The following is a 23,857-nucleotide window of genomic DNA, read 5'->3' on the forward strand; positions in this document are numbered from 1 at the left end:
GCTCTGTGACCCTGGGCGAGAGACCAACCTCTCTGCCCCCTCAATTTCTCCATCTGTAAAATGGGGCTGCATCACCTCTCAAGGTAGCTGTGGGGTTTAGGCGAGATGGTGGGTATTAAAAGAGAAGCTTCATGCAGAGCCTGGCCACACTAAGTGCTCTATAAACAGGAGCCACTGTTGTTTCTCCGACCCTTCGCGTCCACCTTCAGGTGCCTCCTCCATCACGAAGCCCTCCCTCATCACCGTAGCCTCTTCCCTCCCGACGTCATGGCCTCTCCAGGACGTATCACCTGTCCTGCCCCTCAGAGCTCTGCTAGCTGTGGGGTCTTAGCCAGGTCCCTTGTCTCTTGTGCCTCGGGTCCTTCAGCTATAAATTGAACAGGCAAATAGTCCCCAGGTCGGGGGTTGTGGCGAGGGTTAAGGAATGAATGTGTGTGAAATGCCTGGCACACGAGAGAATATGTGTGAAATATTGCAGAAATGTTAAGTAGTGTTAGTTTCACTGAGGTCGCATGGCATCTCCTCTACCTGTCCCTCCTGTTGTTGAACGGACCGTAAGCGCCCTGAGTCAGCGACCAAGACTCCCCCTTCCCGGTGCCCCCTGCTGTACCTGGCACCTGCAGGGCATGGTGGACCCCTGAGCCTCACCTCCTGGGCCTTGCCACCTGGCCGCCTGGCAGCAACTGGCAGTTCTGCTGGCCTCTGAGACCTTCAAGTCTACATTAATGCCAAGATGCCCAAGTCAGGATGGGAATGGGAGTCCCCAGACATGCCTCTCATAGGGCCTGTGGCCCTGAGGGCCCCCTGCCCTGCCCATGAACCCCCTTCTGTTTCTCCCAGGCCTCTGTCCTCTTGGAGTCTGCCCCAGGGGGCTCAGCAGAGCACCTCTCTCCTGCAACAAATAGCCTCTCTTCTTCCTGGGCAGCTGCCCCGCCGACTCGGTGTGGGACCCCAGGGCAGAATGCAGCTACAAGGAGCCAGGAGGCAGGATTACATGCCGACACGGGCCGGGGGCCAGTGCTGGGTGGTGACCGCCAGGACCATCGACCCACACTGCCCGCTGTTTATCTGTCTTCCTGACACACCTAATTACCCAGGTTGCAGCTGCCAGAGCGTTTGCTCTTCCTAAATCACGGGCTCCCGCCTCTCCTCGCCCGGGCCTCCGGGCCTCCGCCTGCAGAGGGGCTGCCATTGATTTCGCCGTTCCCATTTACGATCTACAAGGCTCTGCATCACTACTGCACGTTCTTCCTTTATTAGTTTATTCTTCTGGGCGTCCCTGGTCAGCTTGGAAGCCAGGAGGTGGAACAGGGGGAGAGGCTAACAGCACATGGCGCCCTGACCCCTCAGGCCACAAAGCCCAGGGCCTGGCCCGACAGCAGCACCCTAACACGGCAATTGGCTAAGAACGGTGCTAGTTCCACAGGGGGGCTAATAGGTGAGCTGCAGAGCAAGCTTCCACGGCCAGCTGTGTTTGGGACAGGCTGGATTAAATAAGATTAAGCAAGTATTTTATTGCAGGACTTGTCAAAGTTTTGATAAACTAATGCCCATTGAGAATCTCCAAGGGGGGGTGGAAGGTGTGGTCTTTCCCGAACTCAGATGATCACGAAATCTTTCCTCCAGACAGCTCACAGAGACCAGGGTTCCATAAAGCACGTGCTGGGAAATGTTTTTCTTGGGGGAACAGGAGGAGTTGGAGGTGATGAGGCAAACAGGGGGACTGAGTCACCCTGGGCCCGTGCGCTCCTCTCATCTCGCTGAGGCGGGAACTCCTCAGCGTAAGAAATTTCTCCTGCTGAACGCGGAGGTGCCCGTCGAGCTCGGCGGGGCCCCAGCTCTGGGCAGCTGCTTTCTTTTTTTTTTTTTTATTTTAATGATTTTTTATTATATTATGTTAGTCACCATACAGTACATCCCCGGTTTCCGATGTAAAGCTCGATGATTCATTAGTTGTGTATAACACCCAGTGCACCATGCAATACGTGCCCTCCTTACTACCCATCACCGGTCTATCCCATTCCCCTACCCCCCTCCTCTCTGAGGTCCTCAGTTTGTTTCTCATAGTCCATAGTCTCTCATGTTTCATTCCCCCTTCTCATTACCCCCCCTTTCTTTATCCCTTTCTTCCCCTACCGATCATCCTAGTTCTTATGTTCCATAGATGAGAGAAATCATATGATAGTTGTCTTTCTCTGCTTGACTTATTTCACTTAGCATTATCTCCTCCAGTGCTGTCCATGTTGTAGCAAATGTTGAGAACTCGTTCTTTCTGATAGCTGAGTAATATTCCATTGTATATATGGACCACAACTTCTTAATCCAGTCATCTGTTGAAGGGCATCTCGGCTCCTTCCACGATTTAGCTATTGTGGACATTGCTGCTATGAACATTGGGGTGCATATGGCCCTTCTCTTCACTACGTCTGTATCTTTGGGGTAAATACCCAGTAGTGCAATGGCTGGATCATAGGGTAGCTCAATTTTTAACTTTTTAAGGGACCTCCACACTGTTTTCCAGAGTGGCTGTACCAACTTGCATTCCCACCAACAATGTAGGAGGGATCCCCTTTCTCCACATCCTCTCCAACAATTGTTGTTTCTTGCCTTGTCTATTTTTGCCATTCTAACTGGCGTAAGGTGGTATCTCAGTGTGGTTTTGATTTGAATTTCCTTGATGGCTAATGATTTTGAACATTTTTTCATGTGTCTGTTAGCCATTTGTATGTCTTCATTGGAAAAGTGTCTGTTCATATCTTCTTGGGCAGCTGCTTTCTCACCCTGGCCCGCGCGGTGCTAGAAGTTAGCCTCAGTATTTCAGGGGGGCTAGACTAGCTGGAGGTACCATCTAAAGGGGCCCTGGTCTGACAGAGGAGGGCAAGGGTTGCTTGCTGTTGGTGGAGGCTGGAGACCCAGACGCCTGCAGGGCCATCTTCAGAGGTCCCCCAAGCATTAGGAAGTGACGACAAGGCTGTCACTGCTTCGGGAACAGCCGTGAGCATGGCCGTCCAGGCCCACAGTCCCTTCTCTGCAGTCCTCAAATCCCAAACACTCTGAAAGCCTCAGGTGCTTTTTTTTTAAGTTTGTGGGAAAATTAATTGATAGCAAAACCTGTCCTGAGCTGACGCGAGCTACTTATAGGCTTTATTTATCCCACTTAGTGTGAATATTCATATATTTTACTGCAGAAATATTAATGTGTTTAATTACAGGGTGCTGCCCCATCCCTCCTGAGGGTGTTATGTAATAAACGGTGTGTGCACTATGTTACCTTCCTAAAATGTGAAAGAACAAAATCTAAATTTCTAAATACGTCTGGCCCCCAAGGATCGTGATGCGGTGCTGCAGACCTGGGTGGTGCGGGGCCACGTGGGCAATTCCGACCCTGGGCCGGCGCTTCAGTGCTCTTTATCCTGTAATTCCCACAGCCCCATGTGAGGGAGGAGGCATAGTTGGTACGCTGATGCCCAGATGAGGAAACCGAGGCTGGAGAAGATAAAGAGCCAGCAAGGCCCCGAGCTAACGGGAGCCGGCACCTGTGCTTCTGTCCAGACCCGGCTCGTCGGTTGCCCCAGTGGGCTTCCCTCGCAGGCCACAGCAGCTCTGTGCCCACCCCACCTGCCGCTCCTCAGCCCAAGCCTCCATGCACAAACCCCAGATCTGCGTCCTGCTCTGCTCTGAAGGGCCTCTCCCTACCCCGGACAGGCCTCTGCAATCTCGGGGAGGGGCAGGCCGGGCAGGACGGCTCTGCCCCACTGCCGGCTGCCTGGTGTCTGGCGAGCATCTCTGAGGCCAACTCCAGACCCCACAGACCACACAGCAGCCCCCGTGGGTCCCTGTGATCTTAGCAGGTTTCCATAGGAGGCCACGGAGAGAGCAAAGCCTTTTGTCCCCTCCTGGGCAGAGCCACCCGAGGGATCCTTTATAACTGCCCTCTCCGAACACACACACTCCCACTCCCACAGTCCTGATTCTCAGCCCTCCATTCCCCACACTGCCTCTCACCAGATGCCTGCAGTGCGGAGCTGAGGCCCCTAAAGGACCTTCAAGAGTGCCCCATCTGTAACGCGGGAACGAGCACTTCTGTCTTATACCCACCACCCCGAGGGGGTGCGGTGCTGGGCCTGTCCTGCACGTCATCTCACACATTCCTTCCATAAACTGGATGTAGTTATTACTGCCGTCCCACTTGCAAGGGGGAAAACTGAAGCTCAGAGATGCCAAGCAACTTGCCCAAAGTCGGCAACTAGCCCCTAGAAGTAGAATCTGGGTAGAACAGACACCGGGACTGGGGCTTGTTTACTCTCAAGCCCAAGGTCTTAACCACTGCCCCATGCCGCTCCCTTCACCCTAAGTCATGGCCTCTGCCCTGGGCCAGCCAGAGAGTCAAGTGCAGGGGTCTGTCCCCAGGGCCACTTGCCCCGCAGCTCACCTTCCCAGCTTCCTACAGCTGTTCCTCTGCTGTGTCTCCTATGCCATCCTCAAGAGTGGAACCCAAGCCCTCCTAAAACACAAATGCTCTGGGGGTCCCAGCAACAAGAAATAAACTAGCGGTGATGGCGGAGTGGAGAGCTCTGCGTAAGTGGTCTTAGAAGGGTTTGGCTCTTCTAACTCTGGCCACCAGAAGTTCTTGAACTTCCCCAAAATAAAGCTTAGCCGTGAACGCGCTCCGGGAGGCTGCAGAGCCCCCTACGGTTACATGGGGTGTGTTGCGTGGTGCCCATGCACGCCACCCCCGGAGCTGGCGGTCCTCAGTCTCCATCCAGTTCTGAAAGGAGTGGAGACCCCTGCTCTCAAGGGCCTCCCTGGGCTGTTCACCCCCTTCACCCCACCTGGGTGCTGACCCTACTGCCATCGGGTTCCCCTGGGGGTGGGCGACAGGTCCATCAGAGCTCCGCTTCCAGCCCCTTCCTGGATCTGGACTTACAGCCCCACCCACCAACCAGGATCATTTCTTCTGAGACCTGAATGAGGCCCTGTGCTCCAGCAGAGAATATAGGAAGCAGGCCCTGGAGAAAGAGAGGTTCTGGGTTGAGTTTGCTGAAATATTAGCAACCCCAGATCTCCTGCATGTCGTAGGAGCACGGTGCCGAATCCAGCTGTTGAGGGTCACCTCAGACACACGGCAATAGTAACATTTCTTCTGTGGCTCCTGAGGCTGCACTGGCCATTTTCATAAGCCAGGCTCTTCCCTCAACTGAAAATACCTGAGCGCCCGCAGACAGACAGAGCCTCACCTCTTGAGTGAGGGCTGTGGGGAGCGCTCCCCTTGCCGCAGGTGACCCATCCACCTGTGGCCCCGACCACCTGTGACAGGTGCCCGAAACATACCTGCACACTGGCCCATCATCCACCAGCCTCCCTTCCTCTTCTCCCCAGGGGTGGCGACGTATACGGACAAGTTGTTCAAGTTCCGCAACAACCGGTGGGAAGACATCCTCAGTGATGAGGTCAACGTGGCCCGCGGTGTGGCCAGCCTCTTTGCCGGGCGCTCTGTGGCCTGTGTGGACAGGACGGTGAGTTCAGGGGTGCATGCAGGGGAGAAGAGGGGGGTACGGCAGCGATGTGAGAGCCCAGAGGGGAGCCAACAGGCAGGCATGTCCCGACAGAGTGTGGCTGTCCAGGGCAGAGCCCAAAGCCGCACCATCGTGGCAGCTCCCACAGTGCCTTGCATGTAGTAGGGGCTAAATACTAACAAGGCTCACGAGGTGAGTTTCAGTTCTCCCTTGAGGCTCTCACAGCAACAAGCGAGGAAACTGGTCAGGGCTGTCATCACCCTGTCCTTTGGGCAGAGGAGGGCACCAAGGCCCAGCTTGGGGCAGTGACTTGCCCGAGGACCCAAAATAGATTGGCGGTGTGACTAGGACGTGAATCAGACTCTTCTAGCTCTAAACCTTGTGCTCATTCATTTATTCAACCAATATTTATTAAGGGCTTACTATGTGCCAGGCATCGAGCCATAGGGCTCTTCCTGAAAATACCTGTGGAACGATGAAGGCATGACAAAGAGGTTCGTGAGTGGGTGAGTGGAGGGTGACCTGAGTGTGCAAGTACTCGACTTCAGCAGGAGCTCTGTCAGGGCGTTCGTGCCTGCTAGCGCCCCCTACCGCAGGTGCCAACCCAAAGCAGGTAGGGAGGAAAGGCCAAGGGGGAGGGGCAGGAGCAGCTGCAGCCCCCTGCCCTGTGGGGTGGCCCCAGCCCTGGCTTGCGCCCCCGGAGCCCCAGCCAGAGCCAGAGGCTTGCCGTGGAGGTGATTTATCCCTCCTGTCACCTGCTACCCTGCTGCCCCTTCCTTGGCTTTAGAGACAGTCATCAGTAAATCAGGGACCCAGCTGCTGCCTACCTTCCATTCCGGGGGCAGGGGCAAGGGGCCCGGCTCATTTCAGGATTGAGAAGTCACTGAGGGGATTGGGGATTCAGCGTGAATCTTCACAGCAGGGGCCTCTAGGCCTTGGGAGAAGGCAGGTGCCAGGTATAAATATTTATTTCTTAACAAGCTGGTGCTGGGAAAAGAAGCCAAGCTGGGCTGTGAAGCCACATTTAGCCCTGACCTGAATCTTTGCCACCTGGACTCCTGCCTGGTGGGAGGGAAGGAGGTGGCGGTGGCTCTGTGAGCGGCCCCAAAGAGTGAGAAGGGTCTGGGGGTGCCAGGCCTGGCCACTGCTGGGAGCCTCTTCCCAGGATCCTGCTTCCTGCCTCCCTCCTGCTGAACCAAGGTTTCCCACACTGGGCCAAGGTGGGAATCATCTCTGAGCTGGTGGCGGGGCCTGAAGGTTAATCACAAAGAGATGCACTCTTTGTCCCAACAAGGTCATCTGCACGCCCACGCGTTTAACCACAGGACAAAGGCACTGTGCGAAATGCAAAAAAAAAAAAAAAGCTTTGGCACGAGGCACCATAGGCAGGCACTTAGCAGCTTGCTCAGCCCCAGCCTCAGGGAACTAGAAAAAAACCCTGCAGTCGGGCTGCCACCAGGAGCAGGGCTGCTTTCTGTGTCCAGCTGCCACTGGTACCCCAGCAATCCCTGGGGCCTGAGAACTGTGGAGGGGAAGAGTAGGGCAAGGTCACGGCCACTCTGAAAACTGAGAGATATGGTGTAGGAAACACAAAAGCAATCTTAACGATAATGACAGCTAACCGTAATGAACTAGCAACATGCCAAGCCCCGGGCTCAGCGGTTTATATGCATTGTCTCACTGAGTCTTCACAACAGGCTTAAGAGGTACGTGCTGTCATTATCCCCATTTTACAGATATGGAAACTAAGACTTCCAGCAATTAAGCAACTTGACCTTGGTCACATAGTTAAATGGCAGGCAAAGCCAGGAATTCAGCCCTACCTGCTTGAGAACGAATCAGACACCTTTCTAGCCCACGGCTACCCTACCCCTGGGTGAACTGGCATCAGCCACAAATTTCTAACCGCAGGTTTATTACAGCATTCACCCTACTCCTTCCTCAGCCCCACAGCCCCCACCTGGCGCCTTTTAGTCAACCTGCTCCCAAAGTTCAGTCTCCAGACCAGCAACACCAGCATTGTCAGAAATGCAGATTCTCAGGCCCGACGCCCAATCCACCCTCCAGACCTACTGAGTCTGAACCCACGGGGTGGGGGAGGGGGGCAGAAATCTGGGTTTGAACTAGCCCTGCAGGTGACCCTGGCACGGCCTCAGTTTGAGAGCTGTCTCACAGGTAAAGGTCTCAACCCTACCACGTGCCCTTCCCATCCTCTCCCCAGCGGCCCTCACCCCTCGCAGCCCCTAACCTGGCGCCCTTCCTGCCCTTTGTCTGCAGCCGCCTCATCACTCACCCACCTTTCTGGATCCGGCTCAAAGCCGATCTCTTACAAGAAGCGCTCCCTGATCGATAATGATTATGCCTCATGTTTATATAGCATTTTTATCTTTCGGAGACCTTTCACGTGTTGTCTCATTTCATCTTCTCAACAACCCTGCCAGGAAGCGGGGCGAATATGATTCCCCTTTAACACAGGAGGAGATGCAACCGAAGGGGGTGAGGAACTGCCCAAGGACAAAGCCACGTGGGGGCAGAGCCCGGCCGGGCCAGGCTAATGTCCCTAGACCGGTGGCTCCAGGAGTGGTTCCTGGCACCACAGCGTCAGCTTCGCCTGCGAATTTGTTCGAGATGCAAACTCGGGCCCCACTCCAGGGCTCCCAAATCAGAAACTCCGGGGAGGAGACCCAGCATCTAGGGTTAAGCAAGCGCTCCAGGTGATTCTGATGTAGGCTGAGGGGTGAGCCCACTGCCCTGGGGAGCCTCTTCCCGGGCTCAGCTCTGCAACCACCTCACTGCCCCAGAGTGACTGTAGTCAAGGCCACGTGGCGAATTTCTGCAGTCCTCTGCAACTGAAACACATCTATGTTTGTCAACTTGTATCATCCCCACACAATGAAGAAAGGAACTAGGTATAATGGAATTTTACAAACATCCTGATTTCCAGCAGAGTGCCTTTCAGTTCATTGGGGCTTAATTGCCCATTTGTTGAGGGGATTGCTAACAGCTGGTGGGGTCAGGCATGGGGCACAGGGGTGGCGCACTTGCCCCTTTGCCCCCATTCATTCAGTTTTCATCCGATCATTCCACACACACATGCCGAGCTCCTGCGACGGGCGGGCGCCTCCCAGAGTTCTCCCCTAGTCACGAAGCTGTGCTGTAAAGCCTTGCATCTCGAACTTGGGTTTTGCACGGGGATCACATGGGGGTCTTGTGAAAATGCAGACTCTGATTGAGCAGGTCTGGCAGAGGGGACGGGTCACTGAGTCTGTATTTCCAACCTGCTCCCAGATGACACCAATGCTGCTGGGCCAGGGAGCACCTAGTCTCCCAGGTGGCAGGAGGGAGCCTCAGATACCCAAAACAGAAGGGGTCGTCGATGTCTTTAGGGAGTATCTTTGCCTCCTCCTTCTCCAGCTCCAGCCCCCGCCACGCCCTGCCTTGCGTTTTCTATTCCCGCAACACTGAACGAACTGCTTGTGGTTTCCCTACATGCGTCATTCTCTGTATCATCTCTGCCTGGAAGGTTCTTTCCTCTGCACTTCACCTGGCTGAGACTCCTCTTAGAAAGCCTTTTCTGAACTCCCCCTGGTTCAGTGCTCCTTCCTCGGGGAGCCCCTTTCTGTACACCAGGAAATGCTGTAGATATTCTCTCTCTCTTTTTAAAAAAAATCTTTAATTCCAGTATAGTTAACATTTTTTAAAATTTTACTCCCAGGATAGTTACGTATTCTCTTAATCATATAGAATTGTGTCGTTGTTGCCATGTCGGCTTCCCCATCAGGAGACCGTGAGCTGCTCCGTTGGCCTCACCCATCAGTCAGTCAGACCCAAGTAGCTCTTCATCAGCCCCCCCCCCCGAAGAAAACGTTCCCAGAGAAGGGATAAAGCCAGCGATTGGTAGGTGGGATGGGGTTCGGCTTATGGAGCCGTTGGGGAAGAAATAGAAGCCAGCCGAGCGGGCCGAGGGCCGGGAAGAGAGGGTTGCCTGGAACTCAGCTCTTCCTCTCGGGTTGTTCTGCGTTTCTCACTTGCCTTTAAACGAGCCTGTGAGCAAATGGAGGACAAAGACGTTGTCTTTGGGACATTTATAGCAGAGTGCGTTGCAGGTAGTTGGAGCTCAAGAAATAATCTACTTTCTGATTAATTGGAGGGAAATGATGAGAAGGATATGAGGAAAGCTGGAAAACTGTTCGAACGCAGAAAACAGGTGGCTCTCTTGAGGGAAAGGAAGCATCCATTGAAAGAAGTGACACGGTTCTAATAAGAAAAGAACCGTTCGTCAGCGGGGTTTCGGACTAGAGCAGACAACGACGATAGCACCGCGGAGCTGGTGCCCAGGGCTTCTCCTGGATGCAAAGGAAAAAAATATTTGAGACAGTGTTACAAAGGCAGAAGCAATACACGATTTCTTTCTGGTAATGTGGGAAAACAGAGGGAATGGAAGGAGGACCCCTGCATATCCGAGCCTCCTGTGCCACCAAAATAGTGGAATGAGGGAATCCAGGGTGGGAGGCAGGGAGGGAGATGACTCCGGAATTTGCTTGTCATCTTGGCTGGAGTGAGCTTGAATGGGAGAGAGAGAGAGAAGAATGGGAATTGGTAGATCAATCAATCAGCAAATATTTATTGAGCAGCTACCCTGGCTGGCAGCTGGAGAGAGCTCAGCTGGAGAGAGGCACATTAGAAAATTGTCTATAAAAAGGTGGTTGTGGGGGAGAGGGAGGGATGTGTTCTTCTGGAACAGGATAGAAGGAAAAGCAGGGCTGCTTTGTTGTAGGACTCCGGGGGGCGGGTGTTGTGCAGCCTGCAGCCTCGGGGGAAAGCGCTGCTGGAGCTGGGCCGCGCCAGGCCCTGCACACCAGACCCAGGGAGAGGAAGCAGACCCACGCAAGACCTATGGTCCTGCGCGAGGAGGGGGAGAGCCTGTCCGGGAAAGAGCCCATGGCGAGCGCACAGGGGCCTGCTCACCCACCCTCCTTCCCTTCCTCCTCAGGGCTCTGGACGCTACTCTATCTACATCGCCAATTACGCCTACGGTAACGTGGGCCCTGATGCCCTCATTGAAATGGACCCCGAGGCCAGCGACCTCTCCCAGGGCATCCTGGCGCTCAGAGATGTGGCTGCTGAGGCCGGGGTCAGCAAATACACAGGTAGGCAGAGTGGCGCTGGGGGGCCGGCTGGGGTGCTGTGAGTGGGAAGGGCGCGAGGCCTGGGGCTGGGGGCTGGGCCCTGCAAAGCTGAGTCTGGTTCATCAGAGTCCACAGGAGAGGGTGGGCTTGTGTCCCTGGGGAGGGGAGGATGAAGGCTTTATTCTATCCCGCCGCCCACACGAGGCTCGTCCAGCACTGCCTCTCCAAGGCTTGGGGAGATACCTGGCAGGCGTGGGCTTTGGGGGACCCCCTGGGGGACGTGGGACGTGGGACGTAGGCTCCTCTCCCTGGAGCCTCTTGCCCCGTTCCCTGCTGTAACCCCGATGATGGGCGAACAGGATCTGTAGGAGAAAACTGACAAATCACAATGGTAGAGACTTAAAGCATTCTTTATTGCCAAACAGCAGATGAAATTATTTACTTATACATAAGCGGCCAGGAATTGAGTGCTAAATCCCTAAGCTTCAGCTGGGTCCCGTCTCGGATAACGGAGCTCAAAGAATTGTGTTCTTGTTCCAAAACCTCTCCAGCCCTTTTTTTGAAGCCATGCTCCCCCCACACCTCTCTGGATGGGGGACCTATTGTCAGAGTCTCTGACAGGGAGATCTTTCTAGGGAAGGCTGTTTTTCTAATTCTAGCACGGCTGCTGACTAAACTCTGATAATCTGCCAATAGAGTGCTGATGGCAGAGCAATCCAGTTCCTGTTTTGGATGCCAAAAATCAGGAAGCCAGAGCTGTGCACAACAACGTCTCACGTAAACTTCGGCCTCCCTCACCCTGATCCTGTCATTTGGACAGAGAGAGCCTCTTGCTGGTTGACCTTCCCGATATATCCATCCCAGCTTGCACTGCAGACTTCCAAACGGGCAGCCCACCCGAATCCAAATCCTGGGGCTGGAAGGATGTTTGGTGGGGGGTCATTTGGGCCATGCCCCTGCCTCCGTACACCTGGGGGGTAGCACATTCTCAAAGCCCTACCTAGAAAGGGTTGTCACAGCCTCTCCTGAGTTTATGGTGCCTTTCTCTAGCCAACTTTCCACCTCGGTGAAACGGGGAGATTGATGTCGACCTGTCTGACAAAGTTTGTGGGAACAAATGGCTAGACAGTAGAACAGTTCGCACGGCTCCAGCCCCATCAAAGTGCTCGAGAGTTCCACACGTGACCGTGCAGCCTTTCTGGCTGAGTGTCAGTAATAAACCGCGCTTTCCTGGGAAAAGGAGTAAACATGCAGGAGCTGCAGCCTAGATTTGTACAGTCAATTTTTCCGAATCATTCCCAGTTCTGTGCATTGGGCTGGCTTGGCAATTAAGTGCCTTGATCTGCAGGAGAAGGAGAGTGGGCTGGGGAGATGAAGCACTTGAAAATGATGAGCGGGAGGGAGGCAAGGTCTGGGAGAGAGGCTTCTACACAGAATAAAAGGATTCGGGAGGTTGCGGCTGGGTTTGAGCATGAAGGGGACATTGTTCACGCTGGCTGGGCTGGCAGAGGGGCTGGCGGGAACCAAGGAGGGGGCAGGAGGGGACCAAGAGGAGACAGCTGAGGAGGACGGATGGGGCTGGAAGCAGTAGCCAACTGTGCCAAGCTGTGCTGGAAGGATCGGGCAGCTCCAGGAAGGGACAGCAGTTTCCGTGGAGCGTGCGGGCCGGCCGGGGCAGCTGGCGTGCCCAGAGGACACGTTAGAGCAGTTCTGCAGACTTCCAAACACCATTTGGCTGACAAGAACCTATTTGGCCCACCAAGTTACTATTGTGTCTGCCCGCCTTCCCCAGCCCACCCTTTCCTGGCCCGCCAAGCCCCTCAACTCTACCCTGCAGCCCCCGTTGTCACTTCATTAATGACACATGGACATCTGGCTGGAAAACTAGCCCAAAGCACCCCCCTGAGCCCCAGGGACAGACCCCAAATGTAAGGGCCTCCAGTGGAGCCCGGCCTGATTGCTGAGTCTCTGGCATCTGGCCAGTGCTCAGCTCCAGGCTGGTGCCCTGGGGCCTGGAGTAGGGGAGGGAAGCAGGCAGTGATGAACAGGGCCCTGAGCAGCCCTGGGGGGAAGCCAGCCATGGCCAGATGTGCAGTCAGGGAGCCGCGGGTCCCCAGAGCCCAGCCACACAACACCCAGCTGCTGGACAGATCTCGGAGTACAAACCGAGGTCCAGAGAGGAGAAGGGACTTGCCCAAGGTCACACAGAAGGTTTGTAGAGAAACTAGCATCCAGAGCCCCACCCCGAAGCTTAAAGGGCCGCAACCTGCTGACCTTTCTGATGACCTCCAGCTGGAGCATCCCAGCTCCTGCGGGCAAAACCGGCGGGCCGGGGAAGGAGGATGGCCCTGCACCCACCGGGATGCGGCCCCAGGGACTGGCACTCAGGGGCTTGATTTTGACCCCCCAGTTTTTGTGGCTCAAGCAGCTGCTTGGCCTAGGCTGTGCCGGGCAGCAGGGGGAGGCCGGGCAAGCGGTCGGCAGGCCGGCCAATGGCGCTGCCCGCATGGCCCTGGGCGCTCTCCCGCGGGGGAGGGGAGGCCTTCTCTCCAGACTCGAGTGAGTCGGCGGCCGCCGCTCCGCTAGGTCACAGTGCCATCTAGCGGCCAGCGCGCCCACTCTCGGGGGACTCGAGGGACTCGAGGGCTGCGGGCGGACGGAGGGGCTGGCGCTGAGCTGAGGGGAAGGAAGCCCACTCCCCCATGGTTCCTGGTTCAAGGACAGTCCCAAGCCCCGACTTTCCCAGATGCCTGCAGCCCCTCAGAGCCTGGACAGTGCAGGCAATCCTGAGAATTAGTTGTCTCTGTGGCAGAAGGCCTGGCATGGAACCCAAGGAGAGGGAAGGTAAGGACCGAGGTCTGAGCTGGCCTCTGCAGCCCTGAGTGACCTTGGGCACCTCCCCCAGCCTCTCCGAGCGCCTCGAACTAGCCGTGTGAACCGCTGTCTGCAGAGCCGTGGAGAGGACAGGATGTGGTGCCGAAGTGCTGGGGCAGATCCTGCCTCAGCCGTGGGTCCCGTCCAGGCAGCGATTAGCGATTTATTAACTTCTGTGGGCCTCAGTTTTCTTGCCTGCAGTGGGGGCATGAGAAGGAGAGGAGGCATAGGACATGCCTGACACAGGTCTGGCTCAGGGGCAGGACCCTCCGAGTGCAGCAGACAGCGACACCCTGTTCATCCCAGGTGCCCGGGGGGAAGCCAGGACCATCTGCAGGGCATCTCCTGGGTGCTGAGTGCAGAGAGCGCTGTGCTGGGCATGAGAGGCAGCTCAGAGCAAGCCCACCCAGCCCTGCCCTGGAGGTGGTCTCCGTGGGTCCCCCTGCGTGCCCTCCAGCCCTGGGTATAGTCACAGGCCCCTTCATGCCCCTCTCCACTGGAATCCATTGCTCTTCCCTCTTCACCCTGCCTCCCCACCCCTGCCAGCCTCTAGCCCCTCCCCAGGAGCTCTGCATTTCAGCCTCACCTTTTGAGGGAGCATCTGTCTGGGCTGCAAGGTGGTGATTAAAGAATCCTTACAAGAAATTTAGAAAGAAAATGAAGGTGGATTTATGATATGGGGTGGGGATTTTTGCTGTTGGCTGGGAGCAGTATAGAACAAAGCGGAGGGGCAGATCTGATTTATAGGAAGTCATTATTGGAGGAGAAGGAGATGCCTAAAGCCCAGCTGAGGCCTTCTGGCGGCTCCCCATCAGCCCACTCCAGAGAGGTGGCCGTGGGCAGCGGAGTGGGGGCCCCGGAGCCTCCCAGGCTGGCAGGCAGGCGGACACTGCCTTGCAGCAGGAGCACAGAGGATGTGACAGGCAGAGCTAGAGTGACAGGCTCTCGACCAGGGCCCAAGACCCTTGGGGAGTGCAGCCGCAGGCCTGCCAGGGGTATCCCGTGCCCCCGGGAATGTGCGGTGTCAATGCATTGGATGATTGACAAGAAGGGACATCATTTTTCTTTCAACGCAAACACAAATACTCATAATAGAAATGCGATCCTGCTGCAGTTTCTTCCGCTAAAATAAGAGATTGTAAAGAAAGGTCAAGCCCGCGGCTGGCCACTCCGGGCCTTACCAGGAGTCCAGCTCCCTCCTCTGCCAAGAGGGAGGTTGTGTAGAAATGTTTGAGAGCGTGCTGTGGGCTAGCACAGGCTCTGGGGTCACTCAGATGTGGGTTTGAGCTGCGATCTGTGGCCTGCTGGCTGTTATCGCACCTCCTTGAGCCTCGATTTCCTCACCTGGAAAACGGTGCAGTGGGATGAGACGCAGATAACACCCAGGACACGGGACTGGAGAACAGGTGGCCAGAGGAGCCGATCCTGCCCTCTTTCCTGAGACTCTTCAGGCCCCTGCCGTTCTCCCACCCACTGCCCCCTCAGCGTCCTACAGGGAGGGGCTGCAAGGATTGAGGGAGGAGTAGAATGTCCGTGTCTAATACCCTCCACCCCGTGCACTTGGAACCGTGCCAGCTACCTGGACGGCTCACAGAGGGCTCGTGGGTAGCAGCACCAGCACAGTATTATTCTAGGTTTGAATGTTCGGGAAATTTAGGATGAAAGACCCTGTTACCATCCTGCCCTGACCCTCCCTCTCCCTTCAACACACACACATACATACACACACACACACACACACACACACACACTGCCCATTCCTCCATCCCTATGTTTTCCAGCATCTTTGCTACTCTTCTCCAGTTTCTTGGATGCTCTTGGCAGCCTGCAGATCTTGGCACCCACAAGAATTGTATTTCTATTGAGGATTCAGTAGATTAATCCCACTGGTCCAGATTCTTGGGCCAGCAGGCCCCACAAAGACTCCACTCATGTGGACTGCCGATGGGTCTGGGAATCTACTCCCAGCCACGCTTCTCCCGAGTTTCAGCCTGGAGGATGCTCTGGAAGAGTGGGAAGGAGCCTTGGCGATCTCATGCCCCTCTCCAGGTTATGGGGAGGGAGACCAGGGCCTGAAGAGCACACAGCTCAAGTTCCTGGAGCCGGAGCAGAGTCAGAGGCCAAGCAAGGACCCAGAGGCTTTTCCTTAGCATGGCAAATACCCTGCCTCCTTGTGCCTGGGTCCTCTGGCCCCCAGCAGCACGCCCCCTCCCTTATTCCACACAGCCCCACTTTCCCATCATCACCCCACCACCTCTGACTCCCAGATGTGATCTGGCCTGTCAGCGGACCACCCCAGTACCGCCTAGATGCAACCTGAGAAACGGATTGCCTATACCCAAACTGGACTTGAGTCTGCATCGCCAAGTACAGGGGTTCAGAGGTTTAGGGGTGCAGTTCTTAAGGCTAAATGAGGCTACCGCATGGGGCTCAGGACCACTGGGCAGATAATCCGAGGGGGTGTCGGAAGGTGTCATGGGGGAAGAGGGGCAGTGGGGAGGCATTTTCCCCTGTCCCTCCACCTCTCCCACCCAGCCTGATGGGCAGAGTGAGAAGCCTTCAGGAGGCGTTGGGCAGGGAGCAGCCTTTGCACCCACCAGCAGAACAAGGAGGCCTTAGGAGCCTGAGTGTGCTGGGGAAATAAGGGGATTTTATTCACCCAGCAGCTGGGAAATTGTCCCAGCTAATGCCTGTGTGGCACCTGACATTTCCCAAAGTACGCGCGGAAAACCAGCTCACTTACTGTTTATGACAGCCCTGAGAAGAAGCTGTTGTTACTCTCAGTCTCACGTTAAAGTGAGAAAACAGATGCCCAGAAAGGTTCAGTGATGGGCCCAAGGTCACACGCACACTTTCTGACCCCGTCTTCTTTCCCCTCACCAGGGCCGCCCCTCCAGCCCCAGCTGGGGAGCCGCTTGTCCCCAAGAGGATGAGCCCGCCTCAAATGCAGAAGGAGTAATGGATGTAAAGTAGAATTTTACTCCCTATTGGGGCGCCATCCTCCAAGGCAAAAACAAAGTTGCTCCGAACTGCCGCTTGGGTGGCCCGGAAGGCTAAACCTCGGCAGGGAGAAGATTCGGGGGAGGGGAGAATGTCGGGTAGAAGGTACTGAACCGGGAGCCTCCGTCGGGGACCCACGCACGGTGCGTGGAGCTTATTGAAGAAGATTTACATGACCCACCTGGGAGTAGAGTTCCTGCCACAGCACAGCAAGGGCTGCAGACCCCCGGCCGCCCCTGCCTCAGACTTGAGCTGGGCTCTCCATACTGAGGCTGCTGGGGCGGGTGCCCAGGAGGCTGGCTCCCCGACTGTCGACTCACCTGCTCCCCAACTGTGCAGCGAACTTGCCAAGAAGGAGTTGTGGGTAACATCTCTGTTATGGTCCAGTTGCCATGGCAATAAATTGTCACTAATTAGTAGTGTGGTTACCATGGCAATTTTCTAATAATTACAGGTTACAAATGGTACAAGGCTTCAACCCAACCCAATTAGTTAATTAGAAAGATTTAGAAATTTGTCCAAGAGGGAAATAACCTGCTTTGTAGAAAATGAAGAGAATGTGTCACAGCTTGAGAGCCAGAGGCAGAGAGGAAATTGGAGGACACTAGAGTGGGGAGGAAGGATGGAGTTGCATGGTGGCAAGTCCCAGAGCCCCGCCTGGAGTTTCCGGGGGCCCGGGCAAGGCGCAGGGTTTCTCACTGAAGCCTGTGCCTGGGCAGGAATCTGGCAGGGTGGGGGCAGGAAACAGCTGCCAGCAGCCACGCTGGGGCTCCTCTCTGAACGGGGAGAAGTGGTGCCCAGGTTACCGCCCAGCAGCCCTCCGCTGGCCTTAGGAAAGGCCTCTGAGAGCCTCCCCGCCCCACACTCTGGCTCTCCTAATGAAAAGCGCACGCCACCCCCTCGGTGATGCCCCCCAGGAGCCCTGTGGATTTAGTGACTCCATGTTCCGGAGGCTCGGGCTGTCCTGGAGAGCTAATTAGATTACCTGGGAGGAATATGGGAGGCACAGGGCCCAGAATGTGCTAATTTGGAGCTCAACCACGAGAGCAAGGAGAGTGGCAATGCCATTGGACCCATCCCCTCCTCTTGGCCCCCAACACCCCGCCTGGTGGGCAGGCCACATTGCACAAGTGAGAGAGGCCCCATGATTTCCTCCAGGAACCTCTCTGAGACGACAGGAGGAGTCCGGAGACCAACAAAACCTTCATCCCACATTAGCACACTTCATGGGAACCTCTTCCCCATCCAGAGCCAGGCAGGCAGGTGCTTGGGGAGGGCCTGGCCCAACATCACTCCGGTCTGCCAGAGCTCTCGTTTATTTAACAAATAACAATGAGCTCTTCTGAGTTCTCTGGTGACTCTCCTTACTGTACTGAAGAGCGTGTTAGAGCCATATCTTTCAAACTTTACTGTGTACATAGCCCCCCGGGGGTCCTGCTAGAATGCGGTCCTGACTGGTGGGGGGTGGGGCGAACCTGAGATTCTGTATTTCTAGCAAGGCGACACCCTTGCAGTGGGCCTGACTCTGAGTAACGAGGTGGTAGGGTCCACAAAGCCCTTCACGTGTCTCGCCTCACGTGATCCTTGTAAAAATCCTAAAATAGAAAATGCAGGTCACACTACACCCATTTTACAGATGAGGAAACTGAGGCTCAAGCTTAAATTACCCAAGGTCACGCTGCTTGTAAACCGCCATGCTGGGACTAGAATCCACGTCCCAGTCCTGGCAGGCCTGTCTTCTGCCCAGTATTTCCAGTGATTGGGGCAGTGGCTTCCAGGGCTTGATGTGAAACCCGGGAGTGGGTGCTGTTTGTTTAAGATGTCTTAATATTGGACTCGTTGACACGGGAAGCTCAAATTTGATCTTGGAGACATCAGACCCTAATGTAGACTGGCTTGATTCCTTTCTTTTTTAAAAAAGTATGCAGTTATCGGATTTTTTCCTTTCCAACTACAGAAGCAATTCTGTTGCAACAAGCCAAACAACACAAAGATGTTCCCCAAAAAGGCCAACTCCTGCCTCTCCTTCCCCCCCCAGATCCCACCCCATCTGGTAGCCCGGGTTGACAACACAGGGCATGGCCTTTCCCACTTTCCCCCAAACTCTAGAACAAGCTTGCACAAACACCTCCAGAAGTATCATGTATTTTCCTTTTTTTTTTTTTAAATGAAACTAAGATGACACAATAGTATCACTTGGTGAATCGCTTTTTCATTTTTTTTTTAAAGGTTTTATTTATTTATTTGAGACTGAGAAGCACAAGAGCGGGGAGGGGAATCGCTTTTTCATTTAACAGTATGCCACGGGCACTCCTCCAAGTCAATACAGATGGGTCCACGCAGTCTTTTCAGCGGCTGCAGAGAGGTCTGTCCCATGGATGCAGCACAATCCATTCAACCAGTCGTCGCTGATGGACTTCCGGGTTGTTCCCACTTGTTTACTCCATCAGCAAAGTCAAGAAAGCATCCTGTAGCCTTAGCCGGCCTAGTGGTCTATGTTCTGAGGACAGGAGCACACCGGTGTCGACTGGCGTACGGATGACTCGGGTGGGGGTGGGGGTTGTCAGGAAAATCTGTGACTTGATCAAAATGTGGTGGGTAGATCGGGGCTGGGGGATTGTGGTGAGTCAGCCTCCGAAGGGACTGGAAGGATCTATACGGTGGCCTCTGTAGTTCATGGCATCATGGCTTTGGCACAAAGTGGCTCTGTCTTACCCCCTCCCTTGCCTCATCATCAGTGTGGTCATCCTCTGCACAAGTGTACAGGACTGCGAGCCCAGATCTGGGCTCAGGGAAGCATCCAGAAGGTTGGAATCTCCCCCTGCCCCCAAAGCTCTTCTGAGGCATCGCCATAGCGGCTTCTCAAAGGCCTCAGAGGCACCCTCGTCCTCCTCGCAGGCCTGAGGCTTTGCTTCCGCCACTCACTGTGGGTTGATGTCGTCTCCTAGGGGGCCGGGGTGTCAGCGTGGGCCCCATCCTCAGCAACAGTGCCTCAGATATCTTCTGTGACAACGAGAACGGGCCCAACTTCCTCTTCCACAACCAGGGTGATGGCACCTTCGTGGATGCTGCTGCCAGCGCTGGTGAGTGTGGCTGCTGCCCTGCACCCTCGGTGCCCCAGACCGTCGGGGGCCTCTGGGCACCCCGCCCCCTCCAGCATGGCCCTGCGGGCCTCGGGGAAACTGGGACCAGTAACCGTGCGCACCCCACAGGGAAACATTGCTTGTCACCTTCAATCCCACATCCCCCAAGGCTCAGGCCAGAAGCGATGTGTGCTGCTGGGGAAAGGGGGGGACTGGAACTCCTGACCGCTTTCCATTTGCCAGCAACTAGATTTGGCCCACGTTCCTCTGAGTCCTGCGTGAGTCCTCAGCATTAATTTCCCCTCCACGCTGCCTCTTTCCAGGTCTCCTCCCCACATTCACCTTAATCACTGAATTCAATCCAGTAACCATTTATTGAGCCCCTGCTAAGTGCCAGGTGGAGCTAAGAGCTGGGGATGCTGACCCCAACAAGATTATACCACCCTACTCTACCTGGCACACATACACAGCCATCCACATTCTAGAGGGGAAAACAGACAAACAAATAGCTAAGTAAGAAGGAGACTAAAATCCACACAAAATAGTACTTCAGGCTCCCAGCTCTGCTCCCCTTCTTCCCTTTGTGCTCATCCCTCATGTGCCTCAGGGCCTTTGTACCTGCCATTCTCTCTGCCTGAAAGTGCCTTCTCCCTTTTCTCTATCTGCAGAAATTCTATTTCTCCTCTAACACCCAGCTCTAGGAAGCCTTTCCTGCCTCCCTCCGTGCTACCTGGCAGAGTCGCACTCCCTCCTCTGCATTCACACTGCCTTTCCATGTACTTCTCAATCAGGTCTCTAAAATAATCTGTGTCTACAAGGACTGCACGCTGTACTGTTCATTGTTGACACAACACTTGGCACACAGTGGTCACCCAAGAAATTTGGCTGAATGGCAGAAGGGACACTTAATGAAAGTTTGTGAATATAATCAGTCTGTCCTTCAACCACTTCTCCCCACCCACTTCCTCCCCACCGTGCCAACGAAAGGATTGATTTCGCCCCTTTCCAGGCAGCATAGGGAGGAGCTCTAGCCTCCCGAAGAAGAGTTGAGCGGGAATTAGACACATAGATCAAAGGTCCTACAAGCTCCAGCTAGGGCTGACAGCTAGCATCAAATCCCTGAGCGTCTGCCAGTCTATCCTCTGTGACTTACAAGTACCTAATCCCCCGCTCTCTGTTCGCGAGTGCCCATTTTGCACACCACCCCTCCACTCGTAGCCAGTCAGTTCTTCTCGTGCCTTTCCCTCTTCTCTTTCCTGGGCAAAGCTAGAGCTGGAGGCCACTCCCCTGGGCCTGCCCTCCCACCTGGCCTGCCCACGCGTGCGCGCGCACACACACACACACACACACACACATTCCACAGTGGTATATACTCCGGCAGCAAATTTTCTCATTGCTGAAAAATCACAGAATGAAGGGGAGGTGGTGGTGGAGAAAGCCTAGAGGATTTGATAAGGTGTTAAAGAGATGGGAGCAGAGGTGAGCGAGCAAGTTGGAGTGGGAGAAGGTATCTGGCGGGAGGAGAGAGGAAAGGTGCTAGGCCCGTAATTGAAAGTCAGAATGATTGCAGGGGTTTAACAAGACATGTCAAGAGGGCATTCATCATCCAAGCAGACGCTGCTGTGAAATGCAGCCTGGCACCGATTATTCCCAGGGAAGGGAACCAGCTCCTTGTCGGGGTGCCTCGCGGATAGGAGAGAAATGGGCTGACACAGAAGGCCACCGACGTTAGGCCTGGGGAGTTTGTAGAGAATTAATGGGGTATTAATCCTAGAGGTTAGAGGCTGACCCCACTTCTTGGCAAAGCCTCTTCCTCAAGCCTAGGGCTCACTGCCTCTTCTCCCCACACACACCCCATCGTCCAGATCCTTCCTCCCCCAAGAGGGTACTCAGCTTCCAAGGTTCTCAGGGGGCCCTACCCCCACCTTCTCCTGGCTCCCATCCCCAGGAGCTCTGTAGTTGCAGCCGGCAAGAGCTCCCTGGGCCCTGGATGCTGTGACACCCCCCCCCCATTATATTGTCCTCCCGCCCGCCATCTCTGAGGGCCTAGGAGCAACGGCACTCTGTCCTCCACAAGGGTCAGCATGGGATTGAGAGCCAGCATCCACCGCCTCTCAGCTCCACGCTGGGCCGGAGCGGACATATCCGCCTCGGGCGGCCAGGAGGTCAGGCGTCCCTCTGGGCAAAACCAGCCCATCCTCCCCCAGGATCAGCTCAGTGCGCACTGGCAGATGCAGGGACAGCAGAGGCAGGCGACATTGGACACACAAGCTTCTCTTCCCCGAGCTCCCAAGGCACGCTGTGGGTTTCTGGGTTATGATGTGGCATTTCCTCTGCTGTCGCCAACATCCCCAGGTGCTTTCTGTCAAATTATTTATGTCTCCTCATTCATTCAGCAAGTATTTGCTGAAAACTACCAGGTCACACAGATGCTGCGTGAACACAGGGGAACAAGAAGACGGCCCCTGACCTCGGAGTGTAAGGTCTAGTGGGGAAACCAGACGCTAAGCAAATAAGCCACAAAGGAACATAATGGCCCCTGTGATCAGCATAGAAGAGGGAAAGAATGAGATTCTGTCAGGACAAATAACAAAGTAGCTGGGAGGAACTGATTTCGTGGGAGTGGTCAGGGAAGGATTCCCTGAGGAGGTAACGTAGTAGCTGAGAGCAGAAGAAAAACAAGGAGCCAGGTAACCAAGAGCCAGGGGAAGAGCATTCCAGGAGCAGTGAGAACCTTGAGCAAAGGCCCAGAAGCCGGAACGAGAAAGGTCCATTTGAGGAATGGCAGGAACACAGGTAGCCAGAGCTTCTGAGTAAGGGGGGGGGTATCAGATAAAGAGCAGATAAGGTGGGCGGGAGGCCTTGTGCCCCCCAGGCAGGAATTTGAATTTGACCCAACAGTACTGGGGAGCCACGGAGAGATTTAAGCAAAAGAGTGATGACCAACGTGCTATACCCCAGTGGCAGCGTGGGGATGGCTGGAGAGGCCGTTGGTCCTCCAGAATTTCCATGTGTCCTTCCCCTACCCGCGCTACCCCAAAACTGAGTGAAAACTATGTGCTTGCTGGGCATGTGCAGCTGAAGGCCAGCCTGGTGCCCTTCATAACCACACGGCCGTCCCACCTCCTGCGCCCGTGGAGAAATTCTGAGCTGGCCACTGCGGCTCCCCGTCTGCTCCGGGGAGGGCAGGGTCGGCACACCCTCCCCGTTGCTCTCCAATGAGCTCCAGCAAGGCGAACGTTCGTAGACCCCGCAGGGGATGGTCCCCTGAGGGTCCCTTCCCGCCGCCCCCCTCTGCAGGTGTGGACGACCCCCACCAGCACGGGCGAGGTGTTGCGCTGGCTGACTTCAACCGCGATGGCAAAGTGGACATCGTCTACGGCAACTGGAACGGCCCTCACCGGCTCTACCTGCAGACGGGCGCCCGTGGGAAGGGCCGCTTTCGGGTAAGCAGGGACCTCCACCCTCTGCCAGCCCCTCCCAGCCCCCAGCACGGGCGTGTGGCCCTGGCATGCCCTGGGGGTGCGGCCTTGCCTGTGCCTCCCACCAGGATGAGAAGGGGCTTGTGGCCCTGCAGGGCCTGGAGGCTCAGGACAGCCCCGGCGAAGGTAATATCTGGGAGAAGGTGATGGACTCCAGCCTGGGCTTCCGTACCGTCTCTAGTGCCCGAGGCAGAGAGAGCCCCTGGGACAGCAGGGACAGCAGCTTCCCACAGTGCGCAAGAACAGGGCCCTGAAGGCTCTGGGCTTCATTCCCGCATTGGCAGCGTTTTTCCAGGTGGCTCCTGGAAAACCTGATCTTTTCAAGTTTAAGTCCTGGTTAAGGGTGCAGTGGGGAAGAGAGGGACGGGGGAGGTTGAGGCTACAGAGCTCCCAACAGCTGCCCCCTAAGGACAAATGGCAGGTGGTGGTCAAAATGACCTCCAGCTTCGCTGTGTGTCCCCTCCTTAGCTGTCAATAGACTGCAATGCCAAGAATTCTACGAAGGGGCTGTTGGGCGGCAGGAATAGGGGTGCCCCCCCCCCGAATGAGCTGGAGTTTGGAGCTTTCTCAGGGAGCTCTCCTAGGAAGGTTGAAACTGATCACAGCAAGTCCGGATGGTTCTGGAGGTACCTAGGTCTCGCCAAAATCCCCTGCGGGAGCGAGAATTTGCCTAATGCTTGAGGGTCCAGGGGAGTCTCTGGGAACCTTCTGTCTGCGTCACCACCACAAGCTTCCTCCTTTGTAGGCAGCCCGCTGGGGTTGCTCAGGCCCAG

At 55.5% G+C, this 23,857-nt stretch overlaps 1 protein-coding gene across 2 annotated transcripts in view; it reads left to right on the forward strand.

The window, feature by feature from the left end:
* CRTAC1 (cartilage acidic protein 1) overlaps positions 1-23,857 on the forward strand; it is a 157,758-nt gene that overhangs the window by 92,383 nt on the left and 41,518 nt on the right. For both annotated transcript variants that reach the window (XM_040624246.1, XM_040624245.1), the window contains exons 4-7: positions 5,380-5,516; positions 10,510-10,666; positions 19,468-19,602; positions 22,903-23,048. In XM_040624246.1, coding sequence (XP_040480180.1) covers positions 5,380-5,516; positions 10,510-10,666; positions 19,468-19,602; positions 22,903-23,048 — 575 coding nt within the window. The remainder of the gene's footprint in view (positions 1-5,379; positions 5,517-10,509; positions 10,667-19,467; positions 19,603-22,902; positions 23,049-23,857) is intronic.

Source organism: Ursus maritimus, unplaced genomic scaffold (genome assembly GCF_017311325.1).
Source record: "Ursus maritimus isolate PB19 unplaced genomic scaffold, ASM1731132v1 scaffold_7, whole genome shotgun sequence".
Classification (NCBI taxonomy): domain Eukaryota; kingdom Metazoa; phylum Chordata; class Mammalia; order Carnivora; family Ursidae; genus Ursus; species Ursus maritimus.